The 25,229-nt window shown below is 51.1% G+C and overlaps 1 protein-coding gene across 1 annotated transcript in view; it reads left to right on the plus strand.

Annotated features, from left to right (window-relative positions):
- The window catches only part of LOC306766733 (titin-like), a 377,999-nt gene that overhangs the window by 204,077 nt on the left and 148,693 nt on the right, over nt 1-25,229 (plus strand). Inside the window, 17 exon segments of the mRNA XM_079254554.1 lie at nt 12,025-12,208; nt 12,286-12,369; nt 12,892-13,159; nt 13,470-13,505; nt 14,484-14,510; nt 18,081-18,137; nt 18,217-18,252; nt 18,370-18,417; nt 18,724-18,786; nt 19,541-19,612; nt 19,737-19,790; nt 19,874-19,930; nt 20,014-20,088; nt 20,261-20,404; nt 20,517-20,735; nt 20,838-20,894; nt 21,001-21,057. Coding sequence (XP_079110680.1) covers nt 12,025-12,208; nt 12,286-12,369; nt 12,892-13,159; nt 13,470-13,505; nt 14,484-14,510; nt 18,081-18,137; nt 18,217-18,252; nt 18,370-18,417; nt 18,724-18,786; nt 19,541-19,612; nt 19,737-19,790; nt 19,874-19,930; nt 20,014-20,088; nt 20,261-20,404; nt 20,517-20,735; nt 20,838-20,894; nt 21,001-21,057 — 1,538 coding nt within the window.

Below are 25,229 nucleotides of genomic sequence, written 5' to 3' on the forward strand. Positions count from 1 at the left end.
CGCCGTTTTACACCACGCCACACCGTTTTACACCACGCCACGCCGTTTTACTCCACGCCGTTTTACACCACACCGTTTTACACCACATCACGCTGTTTTACACCACATCACGCCGTTTTACACCACGCCATGCCGTTTTACACCACGCCACGCCGTTTTACACCACACCGTTTTACACCACATCACGCTGTTTTACACCACATCACGCCGTTTTACACCACGCCACGCCGTTTTACACCACGCCGCACCGTTTTACACCACGCCACGCCGTTTTACACCATACCGTTTTACACCACACCGTTTTACACCACATCACGCTGTTTTACACCACATCACGCTGTTTTACACCACATCACGCCGTTTTACACCACGCCACGCCGTTTTACACCACGCCACGCCGTTTTACACCACGCCACGCCGTTTTACACCACGCCACACCGTTTTACACCATACCGTTTTACACCACGCCGTTTTACACCACACCATTTTACATCACGCCATTTTACATCACGCCATTTTACACCACGCCACGCCGTTTTACACCATACCGTTTTACACCACACCATTTCACACCACGCCGTTTTACACCACACCGTTTCACACCATACCGTTTTACACCACACCGTTTTACACCACACCATTTCACACCACGCCGTTTTACACCATACCGTTTCACACCATACCGTTTTACACCACACCATTTCACACCACGCCGTTTTACACCACACCGTTTTACGCCACGCTATTTTACGCCACGCCATTTTACACCACGCCGCTTTACACCACGCCGCTTTACACCACGCCGCTTTACACTACGCCACGCCGTTTTACACCACATGACGCCGTTTTACACCACGCCACGCCGTTTTACACCACGCCACACCGTTTTACACCACGCCACGCCGTTTTACACCACGCCGTTTTACACCACGCCGTTTTACACCACACCGTTTTACACCACATCACGCTGTTTTACACCACATCACGCCGTTTTACACCACGCCACGCCGTTTTACACCACGCCACGCCGTTTTACACCACGCCACGCCGTTTTACCCCACACCGTTTTACACCACATCACGCTGTTTTAGACCACATCACGCCGTTTTACACCACGCCACGCCGTTTTACACCACGCCGCACCGTTTTACACCACGCCACGCCGTTTTACACCATACCGTTTTACACCACACCGTTTTACACCACATCACGCTGTTTTACACCACATCACGCTGTTTTACACCACATCACGCCGTTTTACACCACGCCACGCCGTTTTACACCACGCCACGCCGTTTTACACCACGCCACGCCGTTTTACACCACGCCACACCGTTTTACACCATACCGTTTTACACCACGCCGTTTTACACCACACCATTTTACATCACGCCATTTTACATCACGCCATTTTACACCACGCCACGCCGTTTTACACCATACCGTTTTACACCACACCATTTCACACCACGCCGTTTTACACCACACCGTTTCACACCATACCGTTTTACACCACACCGTTTTACACCACACCATTTCACACAACGCCGTTTTACACCATACCGTTTCACACCATACCGTTTTACACCACACCGTTTTACACCACGCCATTTTACACCACACCATTTTACACCACACCGTTTTACACCACGCCGTTTTATACCACGCTGTTTTACGCCACGCCATTTTACACCACGCCGCTTTACACCACGCCGCTTTACACCACGCCGCTTTACACCACGCCGCTTTACACCACGCCGCTTTACACCATGCCTCTTTACACTACGCCACGCCGTTTTACACCACATGACGCCGTTTTACACCACGCCACGCCGTTTTACACCACGCCACGCCGTTTTACACCACGCCGTTTTACACCACGCCGTTTTACACCACGCCGCTTTACACCACGCCGTTTTACACCACGCCACGCCGTTTTACACCACGCCACACCGTTTTACACCACACCATTTTACACCACGCCGTTTTACACCACGCCACACCGTTTTACACCATACCGTTTTACACTACGCCACGCCGTTTTACACCACATCACGCCGTTTTACACCACGCCACGCCGTTTTACACCATACCGTTTTACACCATACCGTTTTACACCACACCATTTTACACCACACCGTTTTACACCATACCGTTTTACACCACACCATTTTACACCACGCCGTTTTACACCATACCGTTTTACACCATACCGTTTTACACCACGCCGTTTTACACCACGCCGTTTTACAGCACACCATTTTACATCACGCCGTTTTACACCACGCCACGCCGTTTTACACCATACCGTTTTACACCATACCGTTTTACACCATACCGTTTTACACCATGCCGTTTTACACCACGCCGTTTTACACCACACCATTTTACATCACGCCGTTTTACACCACGCCACGCCGTTTTACACCATACCGTTTTACACCATACCGTTTTACACCACACCATTTTACACCACGCCGTTTTACACCACACCATTTCACACCACGCCGTTTTACACCATACCGTTTTACACCATAGCGTTTTACACCACACCGTTTTACACCACGCCGTTGTACACCACGCCGTTTTACACCACACCGTTTTTCACCACGCTATTTTACGCCACGCCATTTTACACCACGCCGCTTTACACCACGCCGCTTTACACCACGCCGCTTTACACCACGCCGCTTTACACCACACCATTTTACACCACACCATTTTACACCACGCCACACCGTTTTACACCACACCGTTTTACACCACACCATTTCACACCACGCCGTTTTACACCATACCGTTTCACACCATACCGTTTTACACCACACCGTTTTACACCACGCCATTTTACACCACACCATTTTACACCACACCGTTTTACACCACGCCGTTTTATACCACGCTATTTTACGCCACGCCATTTTACACCACGCCGCTTTACACCACGCCGCTTTACACCACGCCGCTTTACACCACGCCGCTTTACACCACGCCGCTTTACACCACGCCGCTTTACACCATGCCTCTTTACACTACGCCACGCCGTTTTACACCACATGACGCCGTTTTACACCACGCCACGCCGTTTTACACCACGCCACGCCGTTTTACACCATACCGTTTTACACCATACCGTTTTACACCACACCATTTTACACCATACCGTTTTACACCATACCGTTTTACACCACACCATTTTACACCACGCCGTTTTACACCACACCATTTCACACCACGACGTTTTACACCATACCGTTTTACACCATACCGTTTTACACCACACCGTTTTACACCACGCCGTTCTACACCACGCCGTTGTACACCACGCCGTTTTACACCACGCTATTTTACGCCACGCCATTTTACACCACGCCGCTTTACACCACGCCGCTTTACACCACGCCGCTTTACACCACGCCGCTTTACACCACACCATTTTACACCACGCCACACCGTTTTACACCAAATCACGCCGTTTTACACCACACCATTTTACACCACGCCACACCGTTTTAGACCAAATCACGCCGTTTTACACCACACCATTTTACATCCCGCCGTTTTACACCACATCACGCTGTTTTACACCAAATCACGCCGTTTTACACCCCGTCACGCCGTTTTACACCACGCCACGCCGTTTTACACCACGCCACGCCGTTTTACACCACGCCACACCGTTTTACACCACACCATTTTACACCACGCCGTTTTACACCACGCCACACCGTTTTACACCATACCGTTTTACACTACGCCACGCCGTTTTACACCACATCACGCCGTTTTACACCACGCCACGCCGTTTTACACCATACCGTTTTACACCATACCGTTTTACACCACACCATTTTACACCACGCCGTTTTACACCATACCGTTTTACACCACACCATTTTACACCACGCCGTTTTACACCATACCGTTTTACACCATACCGTTTTACACCACGCCGTTTTACACCACGCCGTTTTACACCACGCCGTTTTACACCACGCCGTTTTACACCACGCCATTTTACATCACGCCGTTTTACACCACGCCACGCCGTTTTACACCATACCGTTTTACACCATACCGTTTTACACCATACCGTTTTACACCATGCCGTTTTACACCACACCATTTCACACCACGCCGTTTTACACCATACCGTTTTACACCATACCGTTTTACACCACACCGTTTTACACCACGCCGTTGTACACCACGCCGTTTTACACCACACCGTTTTACACCACGCCGTTGTACACCACGCCGTTTTACACCATACCGTTTTACACCATACCGTTTTACACCACGCCGTTTTACACCACGCCGTTTTACACCACGCCGTTTTACACCACGCCGTTTTACACCACGCCATTTTACATCACGCCGTTTTACACCACATCACGCCGTTTTACACCACGCCACGCCGTTTTACGCCACGCCATTTTACACCACGCCGCTTTACACCACGCCGCTTTACACCACGCCGCTTTACACTACGCCACGCCGTTTTACACCACATGACGCCGTTTTACACCACGCCACGCCGTTTTACACCACGCCACACCGTTTTACACCACGCCACGCCGTTTTACACCACGCCGTTTTACACCACGCCACACCGTTTTACACCATACCGTTTTACACTACGCCACGCCGTTTTACACCACATCACGCCGTTTTACACCACGCCACGCCGTTTTACACCATACCGTTTTACACCATACCGTTTTACACCACACCATTTTACACCACGCCGTTTTACACCATACCGTTTTACACCACACCATTTTACACCACGCCGTTTTACACCATACCGTTTTACACCACGCCGTTTTACACCACGCCGTTTTACACCACGCCGTTTTACACCACGCCGTTTTACACCACGCCGTTTTACACCACGCCGTTTTACACCACACCATTTTACATCACGCCGTTTTACACCACGCCACGCCGTTTTACACCATACCGTTTTACACCATACCGTTTTACACCATACCGTTTTACACCATACCGTTTTACACCATGCCGTTTTACACCACACCATTTCACACCACGCCGTTTTACACCATACCGTTTTACACCATACCGTTTTACACCACACCGTTTTACACCACGCCGTTGTACACCACGCCGTTTTACACCACACCGTTTTACACCACGCTATTTTACGCCACGCCATTTTACACCACGCCGCTTTACACCACGCCGCTTTACACCACGCCGCTTTACACCACGCCGCTTTACACCACGCCGCTTTACACCACACCATTTTACACCACACCATTTTACACCACGCCACACCGTTTTACACCAAATCACGCCGTTTTACACCACACCATTTTACATCCCGCCGTTTTACACCACATCACGCTGTTTTACACCAAATCACGCCGTTTTACACCCCGTCACGCCGTTTTACACCACGCCACGCCGTTTTACACCACGCCACGCCGTTTTACACCACGCCACCCCGTTTTACACCACGCCACACCGTTTTACACCACACCATTTTACACCACGCCGTTTTACACCACGCCAAACCGTTTTACACCACACCATTTTACACCACGCCGTTTTACACCACATCACGCCGTTTTACACCACGCCACGCCGTTTTACACCACACCATTTTACACCACGCCGTTTTACACCACATCACGCCGTTTTACACCACGCCACGCCGTTTTACACCACACCGTTTTACGCCACGCCGTTTTACACCACACCGTTTTACGCCACGCTATTTTACGCCACGCCATTTTACACCACGCCGCTTTACACCACGCCGCTTTACACCACGCCGCTTTACACTACGCCACGCCGTTTTACACCACATGACGCCGTTTTACACCACGCCACGCCGTTTTACACCACGCCACACCGTTTTACACCACGCCACGCCGTTTTACACCACGCCGTTTTACACCACGCCGTTTTACACCACACCGTTTTACACCACATCACGCTGTTTTACACCACATCACGCCGTTTTACACCACGCCACGCCGTTTTACACCACGCCACGCCGTTTTACACCACACCGTTTTACACCACACCGTTTTACACCACATCACGCTGTTTTACACCACATCACGCCGTTTTACACCACGCCACGCCGTTTTACACCACGCCGCACCGTTTTACACCACGGCACGCCGTTTTACACCATACCGTTTTACACCACACCGTTTTACACCACATCACGCTGTTTTACACCACATCACGCTGTTTTACACCACATCACGCCGTTTTACACCACGCCACGCCGTTTTACACCACGCCACGCCGTTTTACACCACGCCACGCCGTTTTACACCACGCCACACCGTTTTACACCATACCGTTTTACACCACGCCGTTTTACACCACACCATTTTACATCACGCCATTTTACATCACGCCATTTTACACCACGCCACGCCGTTTTACACCATACCGTTTTACACCACACCATTTCACACCACGCCGTTTTACACCACACCGTTTCACACCATACCGTTTTACACCACACCGTTTTACACCACACCATTTCACACCACGCCGTTTTACACCATACCGTTTTACACCACACCGTTTTACACCACGCCATTTTACACCACACCATTTTACACCACACCGTTTTACACCACGCCGTTTTATACCACGCTATTTTACGCCACGCCATTTTACACCACGCCGCTTTACACCACGCCGCTTTACACCACGCCGCTTTACACCACGCCGCTTTACACCACGCCGCTTTACACCACGCCGCTTTACACCATGCCTCTTTACACCACGCCACGCCGTTTTACACCACATGACGCCGTTTTACACCACGCCACGCCGTTTTACACCACGCCACGCCGTTTTACACCACGCCGTTTTACACCACGCCGCTTTACACCACGCCGCTTTACACCACGCCGTTTTACACCACGCCACGCCGTTTTACACCACGCCACACCGTTTTACACCACACCATTTTACACCACGCCGTTTTACACCACGCCACACCGTTTTACACCATACCGTTTTACACTACGCCACGCCGTTTTACACCACATCACGCCGTTTTACACCACGCCACGCCGTTTTACACCATACCGTTTTACACCATACCGTTTTACACCACACCATTTTACACCACGCCGTTTTACACCATACCGTTTTACACCACACCATTTTACACCACGCCGTTTTACACCATACCGTTTTACACCATACCGTTTTACACCATACCGTTTTACACCATACCGTTTTACACCATACCGTTTTACACCATACCGTTTTACACCACGCCGTTTTACACCATACCGTTTTACACCATACCGTTTTACACCACACCATTTTACACCACGCCGTTTTACACCATACCGTTTTACACCATACCGTTTTACACCACGCCGTTTTACACCACGCCGTTTTACACCACGCCGTTTTACACCACGCCGTTTTACACCACACCATTTTACATCACGCCGTTTTACACCACGCCACGCCGTTTTACACCATACCGTTTTACACCATACCGTTTTACACCATACCGTTTTACACCATACCGTTTTACACCATGCCGTTTTACACCACACCATTTCACACCACGCCGCTTTACACCATACCGTTTTACACCATACCGTTTTACACCACACCGTTTTACACCACGCCGTTGTACACCACGCCGTTTTACACCACACCGTTTTACACCACGCTATTTTACGCCACGCCATTTTACACCACGCCGCTTTACACCACGCCGCTTTACACCACGCCGCTTTACACCACGCCGCTTTACACCACGCCGCTTTACACCACACCATTTTACACCACACCATTTTACACCACGCCACACCGTTTTACACCAAATCACGCCGTTTTACACCACACCATTTTACATCCCGCCGTTTTACACCACATCACGCTGTTTTACACCAAATCACGCCGTTTTACACCCCGTCACGCCGTTTTACACCACGCCACGCCGTTTTACACCACGCCACGCCGTTTTACACCACGCCACCCCGTTTTACACCACGCCACACCGTTTTACACCACACCATTTTACACCACGCCGTTTTACACCACGCCAAACCGTTTTACACCACACCATTTTACACCACGCCGTTTTACACCACATCACGCCGTTTTACACCACGCCACGCCGTTTTACACCACACCATTTTACACCACGCCGTTTTACACCACATCACGCCGTTTTACACCACGCCACGCCGTTTTACACCACACCGTTTTACGCCACGCCGTTTTACACCACACCGTTTTACGCCACGCTATTTTACGCCACGCCATTTTACACCACGCCGCTTTACACCACGCCGCTTTACACCACGCCGCTTTACACTACGCCACGCCGTTTTACACCACATGACGCCGTTTTACACCACGCCACGCCGTTTTACACCACGCCACACCGTTTTACACCACGCCACGCCGTTTTACACCACGCCGTTTTACACCACGCCGTTTTACACCACACCGTTTTACACCACATCACGCTGTTTTACACCACATCACGCCGTTTTACACCACGCCACGCCGTTTTACACCACGCCACGCCGTTTTACACCACACCGTTTTACACCACACCGTTTTACACCACATCACGCTGTTTTACACCACATCACGCTGTTTTACACCACATCACGCCGTTTTACACCACGCCACGCCGTTTTACACCACGCCACGCCGTTTTACACCACGCCACGCCGTTTTACACCACGCCACACCGTTTTACACCATACCGTTTTACACCACGCCGTTTTACACCACACCATTTTACATCACGCCATTTTACATCACGCCATTTTACACCACGCCACGCCGTTTTACACCATACCGTTTTACACCACACCATTTCACACCACGCCGTTTTACACCACACCGTTTCACACCATACCGTTTTACACCACACCGTTTTACACCACACCATTTCACACCACGCCGTTTTACACCATACCGTTTCACACCACACCGTTTTACACCACGCCATTTTACACCACACCATTTTACACCACACCGTTTTACACCACGCCGTTTTATACCACGCTATTTTACGCCACGCCATTTTACACCACGCCGCTTTACACCACGCCGCTTTACACCACGCCGCTTTACACCACGCCGCTTTACACCACGCCGCTTTACACCACGCCGCTTTACACCATGCCTCTTTACACCACGCCACGCCGTTTTACACCACATGACGCCGTTTTACACCACGCCACGCCGTTTTACACCACGCCACGCCGTTTTACACCACGCCGTTTTACACCACGCCGCTTTACACCACGCCGCTTTACACCACGCCGTTTTACACCACGCCACGCCGTTTTACACCACGCCACACCGTTTTACACCACACCATTTTACACCACGCCGTTTTACACCACGCCACACCGTTTTACACCATACCGTTTTACACTACGCCACGCCGTTTTACACCACATCACGCCGTTTTACACCACGCCACGCCGTTTTACACCATACCGTTTTACACCATACCGTTTTACACCACACCATTTTACACCACGCCGTTTTACACCATACCGTTTTACACCATACCGTTTTACACCACGCCGTTTTACACCACGCCGTTTTACATCACACCATTTTACACCACACCGTTTTACACCATACCGTTTTACACCACACCATTTTACACCACGCCGTTTTACACCATACCGTTTTACACCACACCATTTTACATCACGCCGTTTTACACCACGCCACGCGGTTTTACACCATACCGTTTTACACCATACCGTTTTACACCATGCCGTTTTACACCACGCCGTTTTACACCACACCATTTTACATCACGCCGTTTTACACCACGCCACGCCGTTTTACACCATACCGTTTTACACCATACCGTTTTACACCACACCATTTTACACCACGCCGTTTTACACCACACCATTTCACACCACGCCGTTTTACACCATACCGTTTTACACCATAGCGTTTTACACCACACCGTTTTACACCACGCCGTTGTACACCACGCCGTTTTACACCACGCCGTTTTACACCACACCGTTTTTCACCACGCTATTTTACGCCACGCCATTTTACACCACGCCGCTTTACACCACGCCGCTTTACACCACGCCGCTTTACACCACACCATTTTACACCACACCATTTTACACCACGCCACACCGTTTTACACCAAATCACGCCGTTTTACACCACACCATTTTACATCCCGCCGTTTTACACCACATCACGCTGTTTTACACCAAATCACGCCGTTTTACACCCCGTCACGCCGTTTTACACCACGCCACGCCGTTTTACACCACGCCACCCCGTTTTACACCACGCCACACCGTTTTACACCACACCATTTTACACCACGCCGTTTTACACCACGCCAAACCGTTTTACACCACACCATTTTACACCACGCCGTTTTACACCACATCACGCCGTTTTACACCACGCCACGCCGTTTTACACCACACCATTTTACACCACGCCGTTTTACACCACATCACGCCGTTTTACACCACGCCACGCCGTTTTACACCACACCGTTTTACGCCACGCCGTTTTACACCACACCGTTTTACGCCACGCTATTTTACGCCACGCCATTTTACACCACGCCGCTTTACACCACGCCGCTTTACACTACGCCACGCCGTTTTACACCACATGACGCCGTTTTACACCACGCCACGCCGTTTTACACCACGCCACACCGTTTTACACCACGCCACGCCGTTTTACACCACGCCGTTTTACACCACGCCGTTTTACACCACACCGTTTTACACCACATCACGCTGTTTTACACCACATCACGCCGTTTTACACCACGCCACGCCGTTTTACACCACGCCACGCCGTTTTACACCACACCGTTTTACACCACATCACGCTGTTTTACACCACATCACGCCGTTTTACACCACGCCACGCCGTTTTACACCATACCGTTTTACACCACACCGTTTTACACCACATCACGCTGTTTTACACCACATCACGCCGTTTTACACCACGCCACGCCGTTTTACACCACGCCACGCCGTTTTACACCACGCCACACCGTTTTACACCATACCGTTTTACACCACGCCGTTTTACACCACACCATTTTACATCACGCCATTTTACATCACGCCATTTTACACCACGCCACGCCGTTTTACACCATACCGTTTTACACCACACCATTTCACACCACGCCGTTTTACACCACACCGTTTCACACCATACCGTTTTACACCACACCGTTTTACACCACACCATTTCACACCACGCCGTTTTACACCATACCGTTTTACACCACACCGTTTTACACCACGCCATTTTACACCACACCATTTTACACCACACCGTTTTACACCACGCCGTTTTATACCACGCTATTTTACGCCACGCCATTTTACACCACGCCGCTTTACACCACGCCGCTTTACACCACGCCGCTTTACACCACGCCGCTTTACACCACGCCGCTTTACACCACGCCGCTTTACACCACGCCGCTTTACACCACGCCGCTTTACACCACGCCGCTTTACACCACACCGTTTTACACCATACCGTTTTACACCACACCGTTTTACACCACGCCATTTTACACCACACCATTTTACACCACACCGTTTTACACCACGCCGTTTTATACCACGCTATTTTACGCCACGCCGCTTTACACCACGCCGCTTTACACCACGCCGCTTTACACCACGCCGCTTTACACCATGCCTCTTTACACTACGCCACGCCGTTTTACACCACATGACGCCGTTTTACACCACGCCACGCCGTTTTACACCACGCCACGCCGTTTTACACCACGCCGTTTTACACCACGCCGCTTTACACCACGCCGCTTTACACCACGCCGCTTTACACCACGCCGCTTTACACCACGCCGTTTTACACCACACCGTTTTACACCACATCACGCTGTTTTACACCACACCGTTTTACACCACGCCGTTTTACACCAAGCCGTTTTACACCAAGCCGTTTTACACCACGCCACACCATTCTTTGTCTTCTTCTCAGGACGCCATCGAAGCAGAAGAGTCCGCAGGAGGAGAAGGACATCGACATAGTTGAGTTGCTTAGAAACGTGGACCCCAAAGAGTACGAGAAGTATGCCCGTCTGTACGGCATCACAGACTACCGAGGCCTGCTGCAGGCCATCGAGCAGCTCAAGAAGGAACGAGCAGAAGAAATTGGAAGACTGGTGAGACTCGGTGGTTCGATCCCATTGGTCTGGTTCTTGATGTCCAGCGTGTTGAGTAAACGCTGTTGTTCTTACAGGAAGTGGAACGTGGAGACAGAGAGTCTGACGAGGACTTGGCCCGACTGGTAGCCGACCTGCAGAAGAGGATGGAGAGGACAGAGGTGAGGACACCTTCAGACCAGATAGCAACCAGAACCCATTCAGAACCAGACCTGATGAAGGTTCTGTAGGACCGCATGTCTGTGTGCAACGTCGTCCTATTCAGCTTTATTTACACAGCAATAATCTGAAGTCGCTTTTACAGTTCAGTTAAAATCCAGTTTGAATAAATCCATCATGTGATCCACATCAGTCCAGTTTCTGTTCCCATAACGAAATTACGAGGGAACCTTTAAGTTTTCCAGTCTGTCAACACGCGATAAGAAAACCTGGAGACGACTGAAACCCTCCTTCTCTCAGATAAAACACCTTACCTTACAAACCTCCAGGTGTTCCTCTGCATGTTGACGCCAAAGCACTGAAACGCAACTATTCCAGCTGCTCATAAATAATCCGCTCATCCTGCTTCTGTTTCTATCATGAACTTCTGTCCATCGTGTCATGAGTCGGGTCCAGTAAACTAACCTGCCGGTTCTGGTCTGGTTCTTCTACATCAGAGGGTTTATTCTCATGTCACTCTGCAGCCCGTCACCGTCCTGAAGGACATCTCCAACCAGTCTGTCTTCACCAGCGAGGAGGCACAGTTCGAGTGCGACATCAAGATCAACTATCCAGAGATCGCGCTGTCCTGGTACAAAGGCACGCTGAAGCTGGACAGCGGAGACAAGTACGACATCAGCATCAGCGGCAACCGCCATCTGCTGCGAATCAAGAGGTGTCAGCTGTCCGACCAGGGAAACTACCGGGTGGTGTGTGGGCCGCACATCTCCAGCGCCAAGCTCACCGTCACGGGTCAGTATGACAACACAACACTGGGGTGTCCAAGTCATCGTGACTCAGGGTCCAGTCTGGTGTCTGGCTGAACAGGACCAGTAAAACAGAACTGGCAGTACTTGTTCATACATGCGTCGTAATCCTGACCACCAGTGAAACTGCAAATACTTTTATTCCAATATTTAATTATTAAATTCCTGCTGCGGGCCATATTGGACCCTCTGTTGGGCCCTTTCAGTCCCTAGGCCGTATGTTGGACACCCCTCCTGCTGCAGGCTGTACACCTCCAGGTTAGACTTGTCCTGAACTGGTTTCCTGTCTGTTTCAGAAGTGGAGGTGGAGAAGCACCTGCAGGACACGTCGGGTAAGCAAGGCCAGTCCTGCTGTCTGTCTTGTCAGTTGTCCGTCCCCAATGTCCAGGCTCAGTGGTTTAGAAACAACCAGCAGTTAGAGATGAAGGACAGGTACTCGTCCCAGGTCAAACACAAGGTCCAGAAGCTCCTGATCCGAGACCTGCGGTCGGAAGACAAGGGCAGATACACCTGCAGATACCAGCACCTGGAGTCCTCTGCAGACCTCTGGGTGGAAGGTTTGTACTGGGAACCTTTCAGATCCAGTTCACCTACTAACCTCTTCGGACTCATGGTGTCCTCTTACACGCTTTCCTCCTCTTGGATTCATCTTCATCTTCTTCTTTATCTTACACAAACACATCCATCCATCCATCAGTTTGTCTTTTTCCATCAACTCAAACCCTGATCTTCGTCATCCTCAGCCTGCGACTCATGTCTAGCCAGGTGTCCTCATCTTCATCTTACATCCTCAGCTTGTAGGCTACGTTAATGCCGGTGGGCATTGCTGCTGTGACACGTCCCGTCTGTATTTTCTAGCTGAGCAAATTCATTTCACCAAACGCATCCACAACGTCCAAGTCAACGAGCTGCAGTCCGCCACCTTCGAGTGCGAGGTGTCTTTCGACAACGCTGTCGTGTCCTGGTACAAGGACACCTGGGAACTGAAGGAGAGCCCTAAGTACTACTTCAGAAGCGAGGGCCGAAGACATTTCATGGTCATCCGAAATGTGACCATCGAGGACGAAGGTTCGTAGAGCGCCACGGAGCCGCTGACAGATTCCCTTCCAGTGTTTGTGTGACCTGAGTGTCCATTACTAATCCCCGTAGGCGTGTACTCAGTCATTGTGAGGTTGGAGCCCAGAGGAGAGGCTAAGAGCACAGCTGAGCTTTATTTGTCTGGCAAAGGTACAGTTTTCAGTTGGGTGACATCTTGTCTGCTGCGCTCAGCTCGTCTGCAGCTAACGCCGTCCGCCTTCTTCTCTCCACAGAGATCCAGCTCGCCATGGTGCCGCTCGGTGAGTTCCACAGCAGGAAAATTCTCATGCTGTCCATCCGCTCCGATCACCCTGGAAATATTTCCATCAATCAGGCCCGATCAACTTGTTGTTTCTATCAGTGCCAGGATGCTTCAGTGGAAAGTCTTCCACTTCCTTTAGTATTTAGTCAAAATAGTTATAGGTTTGTTTTTTTTTTACCTTTTTTATTTAAAAATGTGAAAATAGTTTAAGTTTCTTTTCATTTATACGTGTTCCAACCAGTTCCCGATGTCTGCAGCCAGACTCCGGATCAGTTCCCAATGTCTGCAACCAGATTCCGGACCGGTTCCCAATGTCTGCAACCAGATTCCGGACCATTCTGCAACCGAATTTTGGACAGGTTCCCATTATCTGCAACTGGATTCTATACCGGTTCCCGATGTCTGCAACCAGATTCCAGACTGGTTCCCGAAGTTCGCAACCAGATTCCGGACCTCTTCATCTTCTGCTGCTTATCCGGGGTCGGGTCGCGGTTGCAGCAGCCTAAGCAGGGAAGCCCAGACTTCCCTCTCCCCAGCCACAGTTGCCAACTCTGCGGGGGGGATCCCGAGGCGTTCCCAGGCCAGCCGAGAGATATAATCCCTCCAGCGTGTCCTGGGTCTTCCCCGGGGTCTCCTCCCAGAGGGACGTGCCTGGAACACCTCACCAGGGAGGTCCAGGAGGCATCCTGACCAGATGCCCGAGCCACCTCAACTAGTTCCTCTCGATGCGGAGCAGCGGCTCTACTCTGAATCCGACGTACTACCGGCCATGCGGACCAAGTTCTGACACCTGTCGTACAGGGACCGGACAGCTCGCACAAGGGGGTCCGGTAAAGACAACAGTCAGGACCAGTCCCCCCACCCGGAGGCGGAGGGAAACTACCCTTTCATCAACCGGGGTAAACCCCAACATCCAGGCACCAAGCTGGGGGCTGATGAGAATGCCCACACCTGCTCGACGCCTCTCACCATGAGCAACTCCAGAGTGGAAGAAGGTCCAGCCCCTCTCGAGGGTTCTGGTTCCAGAGCCCAAGCCATGCGTCGAAGTGAGTCCAACTATATCTGGTCGGAACCGCTCAACCTTGCGCACAAGCTCAGGCTCCTTCCCCACCAGAGAGGTGACGTTCCACGTCCCTAGAGCCAGCTTCTGCAGCCGGGGATCGGACCGCCAGGGTCCCCGCCTCTTGCTGCCGCCCAGCTCACATTGCACCCGACCCCTACGGCTCCTCCCGCAGATGGTGAGCCCACGGGAGGTGGGGCCCATGTAACCCTTTCGGGCTGAGCCCGACCGGGCCCCATGGGTAAAGGCCCGGCCACCAGACGCTCGCTCTCGTACCCCACCTCCAGGCCTGGCTCCAGAGGGGGGTCCCGGTAACCCGCGTCCGGGCTAGGGAACATTTCTGCCAGAGTTTGTGTTCATCATAGGGGTCTTGTGAGCCATACTTGGTCTGGTCCCTCCCCTAAACACCTGTTTGCCATGGGTGACCCTACCAGGGGCATAAAGCCCCAGACAACATAGCTGCTAGGATCTTTGGGACACACAAACCCCTCCACCACAATAGGGTGATTCCGGACTGGTTCCCAAAATCTGCAACCAGATTCCGGACCATTCTGCAACCAAATTTTGGACAGGTTCCCATTATCTGCAACTGGTTTTATACCGGTTCCCGATGTCTGCAACCAAATTCCAGACTGGTTCCCGAAGTTCGCAACCAGTATCCTGACCGGTTCCCAAAATCTGCAACCAGATTCCGGACCATTCTGCAACCGAATTTTGGACAGGTTCCCATTATCTGCAACTGAATTCTATACCGGTTCCTGATGTCTCCAACCAGATTCCAGACTGGTTCCCGAAGTTCGCAACCAGATTCCGGACTAGTTCCTAACGTCTGCAACTGGATTCCAGACCAGTTCCTGATGTCTGCAACTAGATTCCAGACCGGTTACTGATGTCTGCAACTAGATTCCAGACCGGTTCCTGATGTCTGCAACTAGATTCCAGACTGGTTCCTGATGTCTGCAACTAGATTCCAGACCTGTTCCCGATGTCTGCAACCAGATTCCAGACCGGTTCCCGATGTCTGCAACTAGATTCCAGACCTGTTCCCGATGTCTGCAACCAGATTCCAGACCAGTTCCCAATGTCTGCAACCAGATTCAGGACCGGTTCTCAAAAATCTGCAACTGGATTCCAGACCAGTTCCTGATGTCTGCAACTAGATTCCAGACCGGTTCCCGATGTCTGCAACCAGATTCCAGACCAGTTCCCAATGTCTGCAACCAGATTCAGGAACGGTTCCCAAAATCTGCAACTGGATTCCAGACCGGTTCCCGATGTCTGCAACCAGATTCCAGACCAGTTCCCAATGTCTGCAACCAGATACCGGACCATTCTGCAACCAAATTTTGGATTGGTTCCCATTATCTGCAACTGGATTCCGGACCAGTTCCAGATGTTTGCAACCAGATTCCGGACAAGTTACCATTGTGTGCAACCGGATTCCAGACCGGTTCCTAATGTCTGCAACTAATTTCCAGACCGGTTCCCAAAATCTGCAACTGGATTCCGGACCATTCTGCAATCGAATTTTGGACAGGTTCCCATTACCTGCAACCAGATTCCAGACCGGTTCCCGATGTCTGCAACCAGATTCCGGACCAGTTCCAGATGTTTGCAACCAGATTCCGGTCCGGTTACCATGGTCTGCAACTGGATTCCAGACCGGTTCCTAATGTCTGCAACTAGATTCCAGACCGGTTCCCAAAATCTGCAACCGGATTCCGGACCATTCTGCAACCGAATTTTGGACAGGTTCCCATTATCTGGAACCGGATTTCAGACTGGTTCCCAAAATCTGCAACTGGATTCCGGACCATTCTGCAACCAAATTTTGGACCGGTTCCTATTATCTGTAACTGGATTCCAGACCGGTTCCACCTGCAGATGGAAACACCACAACGTGGTTAGGATTCAGATCCATATTGTTTCTTCCCCAAGCACAACGACCAAGGCTGTTTTGTTAGCGATGTTGCTATGGCAACCGACTGTTTTACTTGATCATGGTCGAGACCAGGGGTCCCCGACTCCGGTCCCCATGCGCTACTGCCCAGCAGGATTTAGTATTTCCCTGCTACAACACACTTGATTCAAATGAAAAGGAGGTGGACAACAACAAGATTTTCTGTCCGGTAGCAGCTGGCACCATGTTTGGTTGTCATGGTGATGTCCCTCCAGAGTTTCTGGACTAAAAGTCATGAAGTTTAAGTTATTATTATTATTATCATTGTTGTTGTAATAGTTAATCTTATTATTGTTGAAATGAAGGAAGCAGCAGAAGAATATAAAACAAGATTTACTCTACAAACTAAATGAAAAAAAGTTCTGATTCACACACTTGTCATTAAAAGATGGATTATTTGGTTTTTTAGATTAAAGAAAAAAATTAAATATTGAAAGCAGCAGCTTTTATTCGGTTTAAAATCCATTTCAGAAAGTCTGGATGGACCCACATTATCTGAGATGCAGTATAAATAAAGTTTGGTTTGAACTAGACTTCATGTTCTGTAGATGTCCCAGACTCGTCGGTCCAGCAGCCGGAGGTCCCGTCATCTCTATCCATCGGAGGTAAGACCGGATCCTCCGGCAGGATTCAGACCGAGTCTTGACCTCCTCTAACGTGTTTTTTCTTTTAACGAATCGGCAGAGTTCTCTCAGTACGAGGAGACGGTTGCGCAGACAGGTACTTAAACACATTATCGTGCTGAACCTGAACTAATCACAGCAGATCCTGAAGTCACACTAACTCTGTTACCATGACAACACGCCTGATCTGTTTAACACCAAACCTCCTGTTCAGAATCGGCCAAATATTCGTATCAATACGAAGAGGAGATGGAGCGTAGAGGTATGGGATCTTCATCTTCCTCAGTCCATCCCAGCAGGTCTGGGAAAGACAGGAAGTCGGAGCGTTTTAAATCAGTAATCTGATTACTGATCAAAGAGCCGAGCTGGTGTTCAGCCAGCTCAGTTCTGCTCCTTCATCTTCCTCATCTTCTTCATCCTGCTCTGAGATGTGATGAAACACCTTGTTGTCCACACTGTGTGTCTGTGTGTGTGTGTGTGTGAACACTGGTGGTTTCCATAGAAACGGATAATGAACTGTTTGTCTCACATTTGTTTTGTTGTCTCCTGTTTCTTGTTGACGTCTCAGCTTCAGTGGAGGTTGAGAGTCGGACGGAGGAGACGGTGACGCAGCAGGTTTCCATGATGACAGGTATCCACGCGTGTGCGTGATGACTTTATTAACCTCTTGGTCAGATAACAGTCTCAGGTCGCCCAATTTCTCCAGAGAAAGTCGGATGTTTCCGATCTTCACTTCCACACAACTTCTTGGAAGTTGTGTGGAAGTATTTTACAGAAAACTGGTTTGATCAGGTAAGACTGGTTTTCTGTCTGCTCCCCTGAAACCAACATATCAACAGTTCAACAGTTCTAGGCAGCTGTAGCTCAGGCGGAAAAGCCGTCGTCTTTCATCTGGAAAGTATGGAATTCGATTCCAGGCTTCCCCTGACTACATACCAAAGTGTTCTTGGGAAAGACACTGATCCCCAAGTTCAGTTCTAAAAGCGGCGTAAACCCCTCCCCCGTCCAGAAGAACTCTCTAGAAGCAGCGTAAGCCCCTCCCCCGTCCAGAAGAACTCTCTAGAAGCGGCGTAAGCCCCTCCCCCGTCCAGAAGAACTCTCCGGAAATGGCGTAAGCCCCTCCCCCGTCCAGAAGAACTCTCTAGAAGCGGCGTAAGCCCCTCCCCCGTCCAGAAGAACTCTCTGGAAATGGCGTAAGCCCCTCCCCCGTCCAGAAGAACTCTCTGGAAGCGGCGTAAGCCCCTCCCCTACATTGATATAACGATGACAATGATAACGACAATGATGATGTTGACGATGATGATGTTGACGATGATGATGTTGACGATGATGATAATGACGATGATAACGATGATGATGATGATGAAGATGGTTTTTCCCTCCAGCTACCAGAGTTGCCGTTGAGGAGAAGATGGAGAGTAGGAGAGTGGAACTGAGGGAGGAATTCCCACTGACAGGTAAACCTGATCTGTTTAACTTCCTGTCTGTTCTGATTGGACGGACTGGCCTCTGGTCCTTTCCGTCCTCTGCTTCCTGCCTCTTCTTACGTTGATGACTTTGGTTTGTTTCTGACTTCTGAAGCTGAGAAGAAGCTTGAGGTGGAGCCGACGATGAAAGAGTCTTCATCACAGGAAGGTACGAACACACTCACATGTCTCGTCTTCATCACTTCCTTTCATGCTTCACCTGTAAAATCTCACCTGAACTTTTAACCACAGCGTCCAGGAAGCCGGTGGAGGAGAAGGTTCCTGGAACTTCTGTTCCTGCTTCTAAAGGTATCATCATCTTTAGTCATGGCTCACGCTCTTCCTTCGCCTTTTTCCCTCTGACTTTTTCTGTCTGGATGTTTGTGTGAAAGCAGCAGAAGAGGTGAAGAAGCCCGCGACCACGCCAGCCACCACGCCGGCCGCCAAGCCCGGACTTCCACAGAAAGGTTAGTTTTCCTGTGTGTGGTGTGGTCTGGTCTCTGCAGCTGCTTGTTCCCGTTGGGAATGTTGGTTTTCTACGTCAGGCCGCTTCATGTCTCCAAGCTCTTCATCACGTCTTCAGCTCCTTCCAGAAGCCTCGCAGCTTCCCGCTAACGTTCATGTTTATGTCGCACTAAGATGAGCCTCAGGTTCCAGCAGAGACCAAAGTCGTGCCTGCAGCCAAGCCAGAACCAGAACCGAAGCCTAAACCTGCAGCGGCTCCCAAAGCAGAACCTGCAGCCGAGCCGGCGCCAGTAAAGACGCCCACACTGCCGTCCAAAGGTACTTCTTGTTCTGTTTGTGTGTCCGTGTTCTCTCTTTGGTTCTGAAACAGCTTCCAGCTCGGAGGCGGATCTTTCTGTTGGTTCTGAAAAAGTCTAAATGTCCCTTTAAGTCCCTGAAGAGGCTGCGAAGGTCAAACCAAAGCCCGAAGCCCCCAAATCGAGGCCAGAACCGGAAAAACCAAAACCAGAAGTCTGTAAACCAGAAGCTGCAGCTCCAAAATCAGAACATGCAGCCCAGAAAGCTGAATCAGAGCCTGCGGCTGCAAAACCAGAACCCCCCAAGACCCGAGCAGAACCAGCAGCGGTTCTGAAGGAGCCTGAGAAGAAAGGTACCGGAGCTCTTTTTGCTGCCGTTCGGCTTACGGACTCATCTATAGCAGGAACAGAACCTGCTGTGTTGTTCTAACATTACTCATCTTGTTCTTTTGAAGTGCAAGAAGCACCGGCTCTGAAGGAACCAGAACCGGCCTATAGGAGGCCAGGTAAAGGTAACTGAAGCCCCGCCCACTTAGCCATCTTCAGCTTTGCACCGTGGTGCGACAGTTCCTGTATCTAACTACATTTAACTTCTTCTCATTCTTAATGCTCCTAAAGTTTCCCAACCTCCAAAAGCCATCGTGGTTCCTCCCAAAGAAGAACCGGCACACAAAGGTACCAGAACACCATCTTCCTGGTCTCTTTCAGGTTCTGTTTGTTTATACAGATTCTCCAGAACCGACCCAGATCCATCCGATCCTTCAGGTTTCAGTCAGATCTGGTCGAAAATGGAGAATCTCCGTAAACTACAGCTTGTTGTGTCCTCATGTTCTCCTGGTCTTCATAGTCCTCCGCATGTGTCTGTCAAACCCTCTTAAAGATCTGAAACCCAAACCAGAACCTGAGAAACCACCTGAGCAGGTGCGTGACAAGGTGGTCAAGTTGGACTCCAAACCCGAAACCGTCCTTGAGCGGCGGCCCGAAGTGGACAAGACGATCTCTGAGACAAAAGACATCCCCGACAAAGTTCCAGTGAAAGTTCTGGAGGAACGGGCAGGGAAAGCTCCTCCAGAGAGGAAGCCACCCGAGGAGGTTTCAGTCCAGTCTGAGAAGAAACTGGATCTGGATTGGATCTCTGCCGGCGAACAAGTTCTTGCTGAAGGTAGAACCGAGGCAGACCTCACCTCTTTGTGTCCCCTTTGTTTCTTCATAAACCATCAGCAACAGTCCAGGAGACCCGCACACTGCACGGGGTCTGGACCTGAGCAGCACTGGGTCTGGACCTGAGCGACACTGGGTCTGGACCTGAGCGACACTGGGTCTGGACCTGAGCAGCACTGGGTCTGGACCTGAGCGACACTGGGTCTGGACCTGAGCAGCACTGGGTCTGGACCTGAGCGACACTGGGTCTGGACCTGAGCAGCACTGGGTCTGGACCTGAGCGACACTGGGTCTGGACCTGAGCAGCACTGGGTCTGGACCTGAGCAGCACTGGGTCTGGACCTGAGCGACACTGGGTCTGGACCTGAGCAGCACTGGGTCTGGACCTGAGCAGCACTGGGTCTGGACCTGAGCGACACTGGGTCTGGACCTGAGCAGCACTGGGTCTGGACCTGAGCGACACTGGGTCTGGACCTGAGCGACACTGGGTCTGGACCTGAGCAGCACTGGGTCTGGACCTGAGCGACACTGGGTCTGGACCTGAGCAGCACTGGGTCTGGACCTGAGCGACACTGGGTCTGGACCTGAGCAGCACTGGGTCTGGACCTGAGCGACACTGGGTCTGGACCTGAGCAGCACTGGGTCTGGACCTGAGCAGCACTGGGTCTGGACCTGAGCAGCACTGGGTCTGGACCTGAGCGACACTGGGTCTGGACCTGAGCAGCACTGGGTCTGGACCTGAGCAGCACTGGGTCTGGACCTGAGCGACACTGGGTCTGGACCTGAGCGACACTGGGTCTGGACCTGAGCAGCACTGGGTCTGGACCTGAGCAGCACTGGGTCTGGACCTGAGCAGCACTGGGTCTGGACCTGAGCGACACTGGGTCTGGACCTGAGCAGCACTGGGTCTGGACCTGAGCAGCACTGGGTCTGGACCTGAGCAGCACTGGGTCTGGACCTGAGCGACACTGGGTCTGGACCTGAGCGACACTGGGTCTGGACCTGAGCAGCACTGGGTCTGGACCTGAGCAGCACTGGGTCTGGACCTGAGCAGCACTGGGTCTGGATCGGTGCAGTAGAAAATGAAACGTCCTCAAGGAATCCTCTTACCGGGACACGTGTAGACCACATGTAGACCACGTGTAGACCACGTGATGACCACATGTAGACCACGTGATGACCACATGTAGACCACGTGATGACCACGTGATGACCACCTGTAGACCACGTGATGACCACATGTAGACCACGTGATGACCACGTGATGACCACATGTAGACCACGTGATGACCACGTGATGACCACATGTAGACCACGTGATGACCACCTGTAGACCACGTGATGACCACCTGTAGACCACGTGATGACCACGTGATGACCACATGTAGACCACGTGATGACCACGTGATGACCACCTGTAGACCACGTGTAGACCACGTGATGACCACCTGTAGACCACGTGATGACCACGTGATGACCACATGTAGACCACGTGATGACCACCTGTAGACCACGTGATGACCACATGTAGACCACGTGATGACCACGTGATGACCACCTGTAGACCACGTGTAGACCACGTGTAGACCACGTGATGACCACATGTAGACCACGTGATGACCACATGTAGACCACGTGTAGACCACGTGATGACCACGTGATGACCACATGTAGACCACGTGATGACCACATGTAGACCACGTGTAGACCACGTGATGACCACGTGATGACCACCTGTAGACCACGTGTAGACCACGTGTAGACCACGTGATGACCACGTGTAGACCACGTGATGACCACATGTAGACCACGTGATGACCACATGTAGACCACGTGATGACCACGTGATGACCACCTGTAGACCACGTGTAGACCACGTGATGACAACGTGATGACGTGTAGACCACGTGTAGACCACATGTAGACCACGTGATGACCACGTGTAGACCACGTGTAGACCACATGTAGACCACGTGATGACCACCTGTAGACCACGTGATGACCACGTGATGACCACATGTAGACCACATGTAGACCACGTGATGACCACATGTAGACCACATGTAGACCACGTGATGACCACATGTAGACCACGTGTAGACCACGTGTAGACCACATGTAGACCACGTGATGACCACCTGTAGACCACGTGATGACCACCTGTAGACCACATGTAGATCACGTGATGACCACATGTAGACCACATGTAGACCACATGTGATGACCACATGTAGACCACGTGATGACCACGTGATGACCACATGTAGACCACATGTAGACCACGTGATGACCACCTGTAGACCACGTGTAGACCACGTGATGACCACCTGTAGACCACGTGTAGACCACGTGTAGACCACGTGATGACCACATGTAGACCACGTGATGACCACGTGATGACCACATGTAGACCACGTGATGACCACATGTAGACCACGTGATGACCACCTGTAGACCACGTGATGACCACCTGTAGACCACGTGATGACCACATGTAGACCACGTGATGACCACGTGATGACCACCTGTAGACCACGTGTAGACCACGTGATGACAACGTGATGACGTGTAGACCACGTGTAGACCACGTGATGACCACCTGTAGACCACGTGATGACCACATGTAGACCACATGTAGACCACGTGATGACCACATGTAGACCACGTGTAGACCACATGTAGACCACGTGATGACCACGTGTAGACCACGTGTAGACCACGTGATGACCACCTGTAGACCACGTGATGACCACATGTAGACCACATGTAGACCACGTGATGACCACATGTAGACCACGTGTAGACCACGTGTAGACCACATGTAGACCACGTGATGACCACCTGTAGACCACGTGATGACCACCTGTAGACCACATGTAGACCACGTGATGACCACATGTAGACCACGTGATGACCACATGTAGACCACGTGATGACCACGTGATGACCACATGTAGACCACATGTAGACCACGTGATGACCACCTGTAGACCACGTGTAGACCACGTGATGACCACATGTAGACCACGTGATGACCACATGTAGACCACGTGATGACCACGTGATGACCACCTGTAGACCACGTGATGACCACGTGATGACAACGTGATGACCACGTGATGACAACGTGTAGACCACATGTAGACCACATGTAGACCACATGTAGACCACGTGTAGACCACATGTAGACCACGTGATGACCACCTGTAGACCACGTGATGACCACATGTAGACCACATGTAGACCACATGTGATGACCACATGTAGACCACGTGATGACCACATGTAGACCACGTGATGACCACCTGTAGACCACGTGTAGACCACGTGATGACCACGTGATGACCACATGTAGACCACGTGATGACCACATGTAGACCACGTGATGACCACGTGATGACAACGTGATGACCACGTGATGACAACGTGTAGACCACATGTAGACCACATGTAGACCACGTGATGACCACATGTAGACCACGTGTAGACCACATGTAGACCACGTGATGACCACATGTAGACCACGTGTAGACCACATGTAGACCACGTGATGACCACCTGTAGACCACGTGATGACCACGTGATGACCACATGTAGACCACGTGTAGACCACGTGTAGACCACATGTAGACCACGTGATGACCACGTGTAGACCACGTGATGACCACATGTAGACCACGTGATGA

Source organism: Telmatherina bonti (assembly GCF_933228915.1).
Source record: "Telmatherina bonti genome assembly, chromosome: 15".
NCBI lineage: Eukaryota > Metazoa > Chordata > Actinopteri > Atheriniformes > Telmatherinidae > Telmatherina > Telmatherina bonti.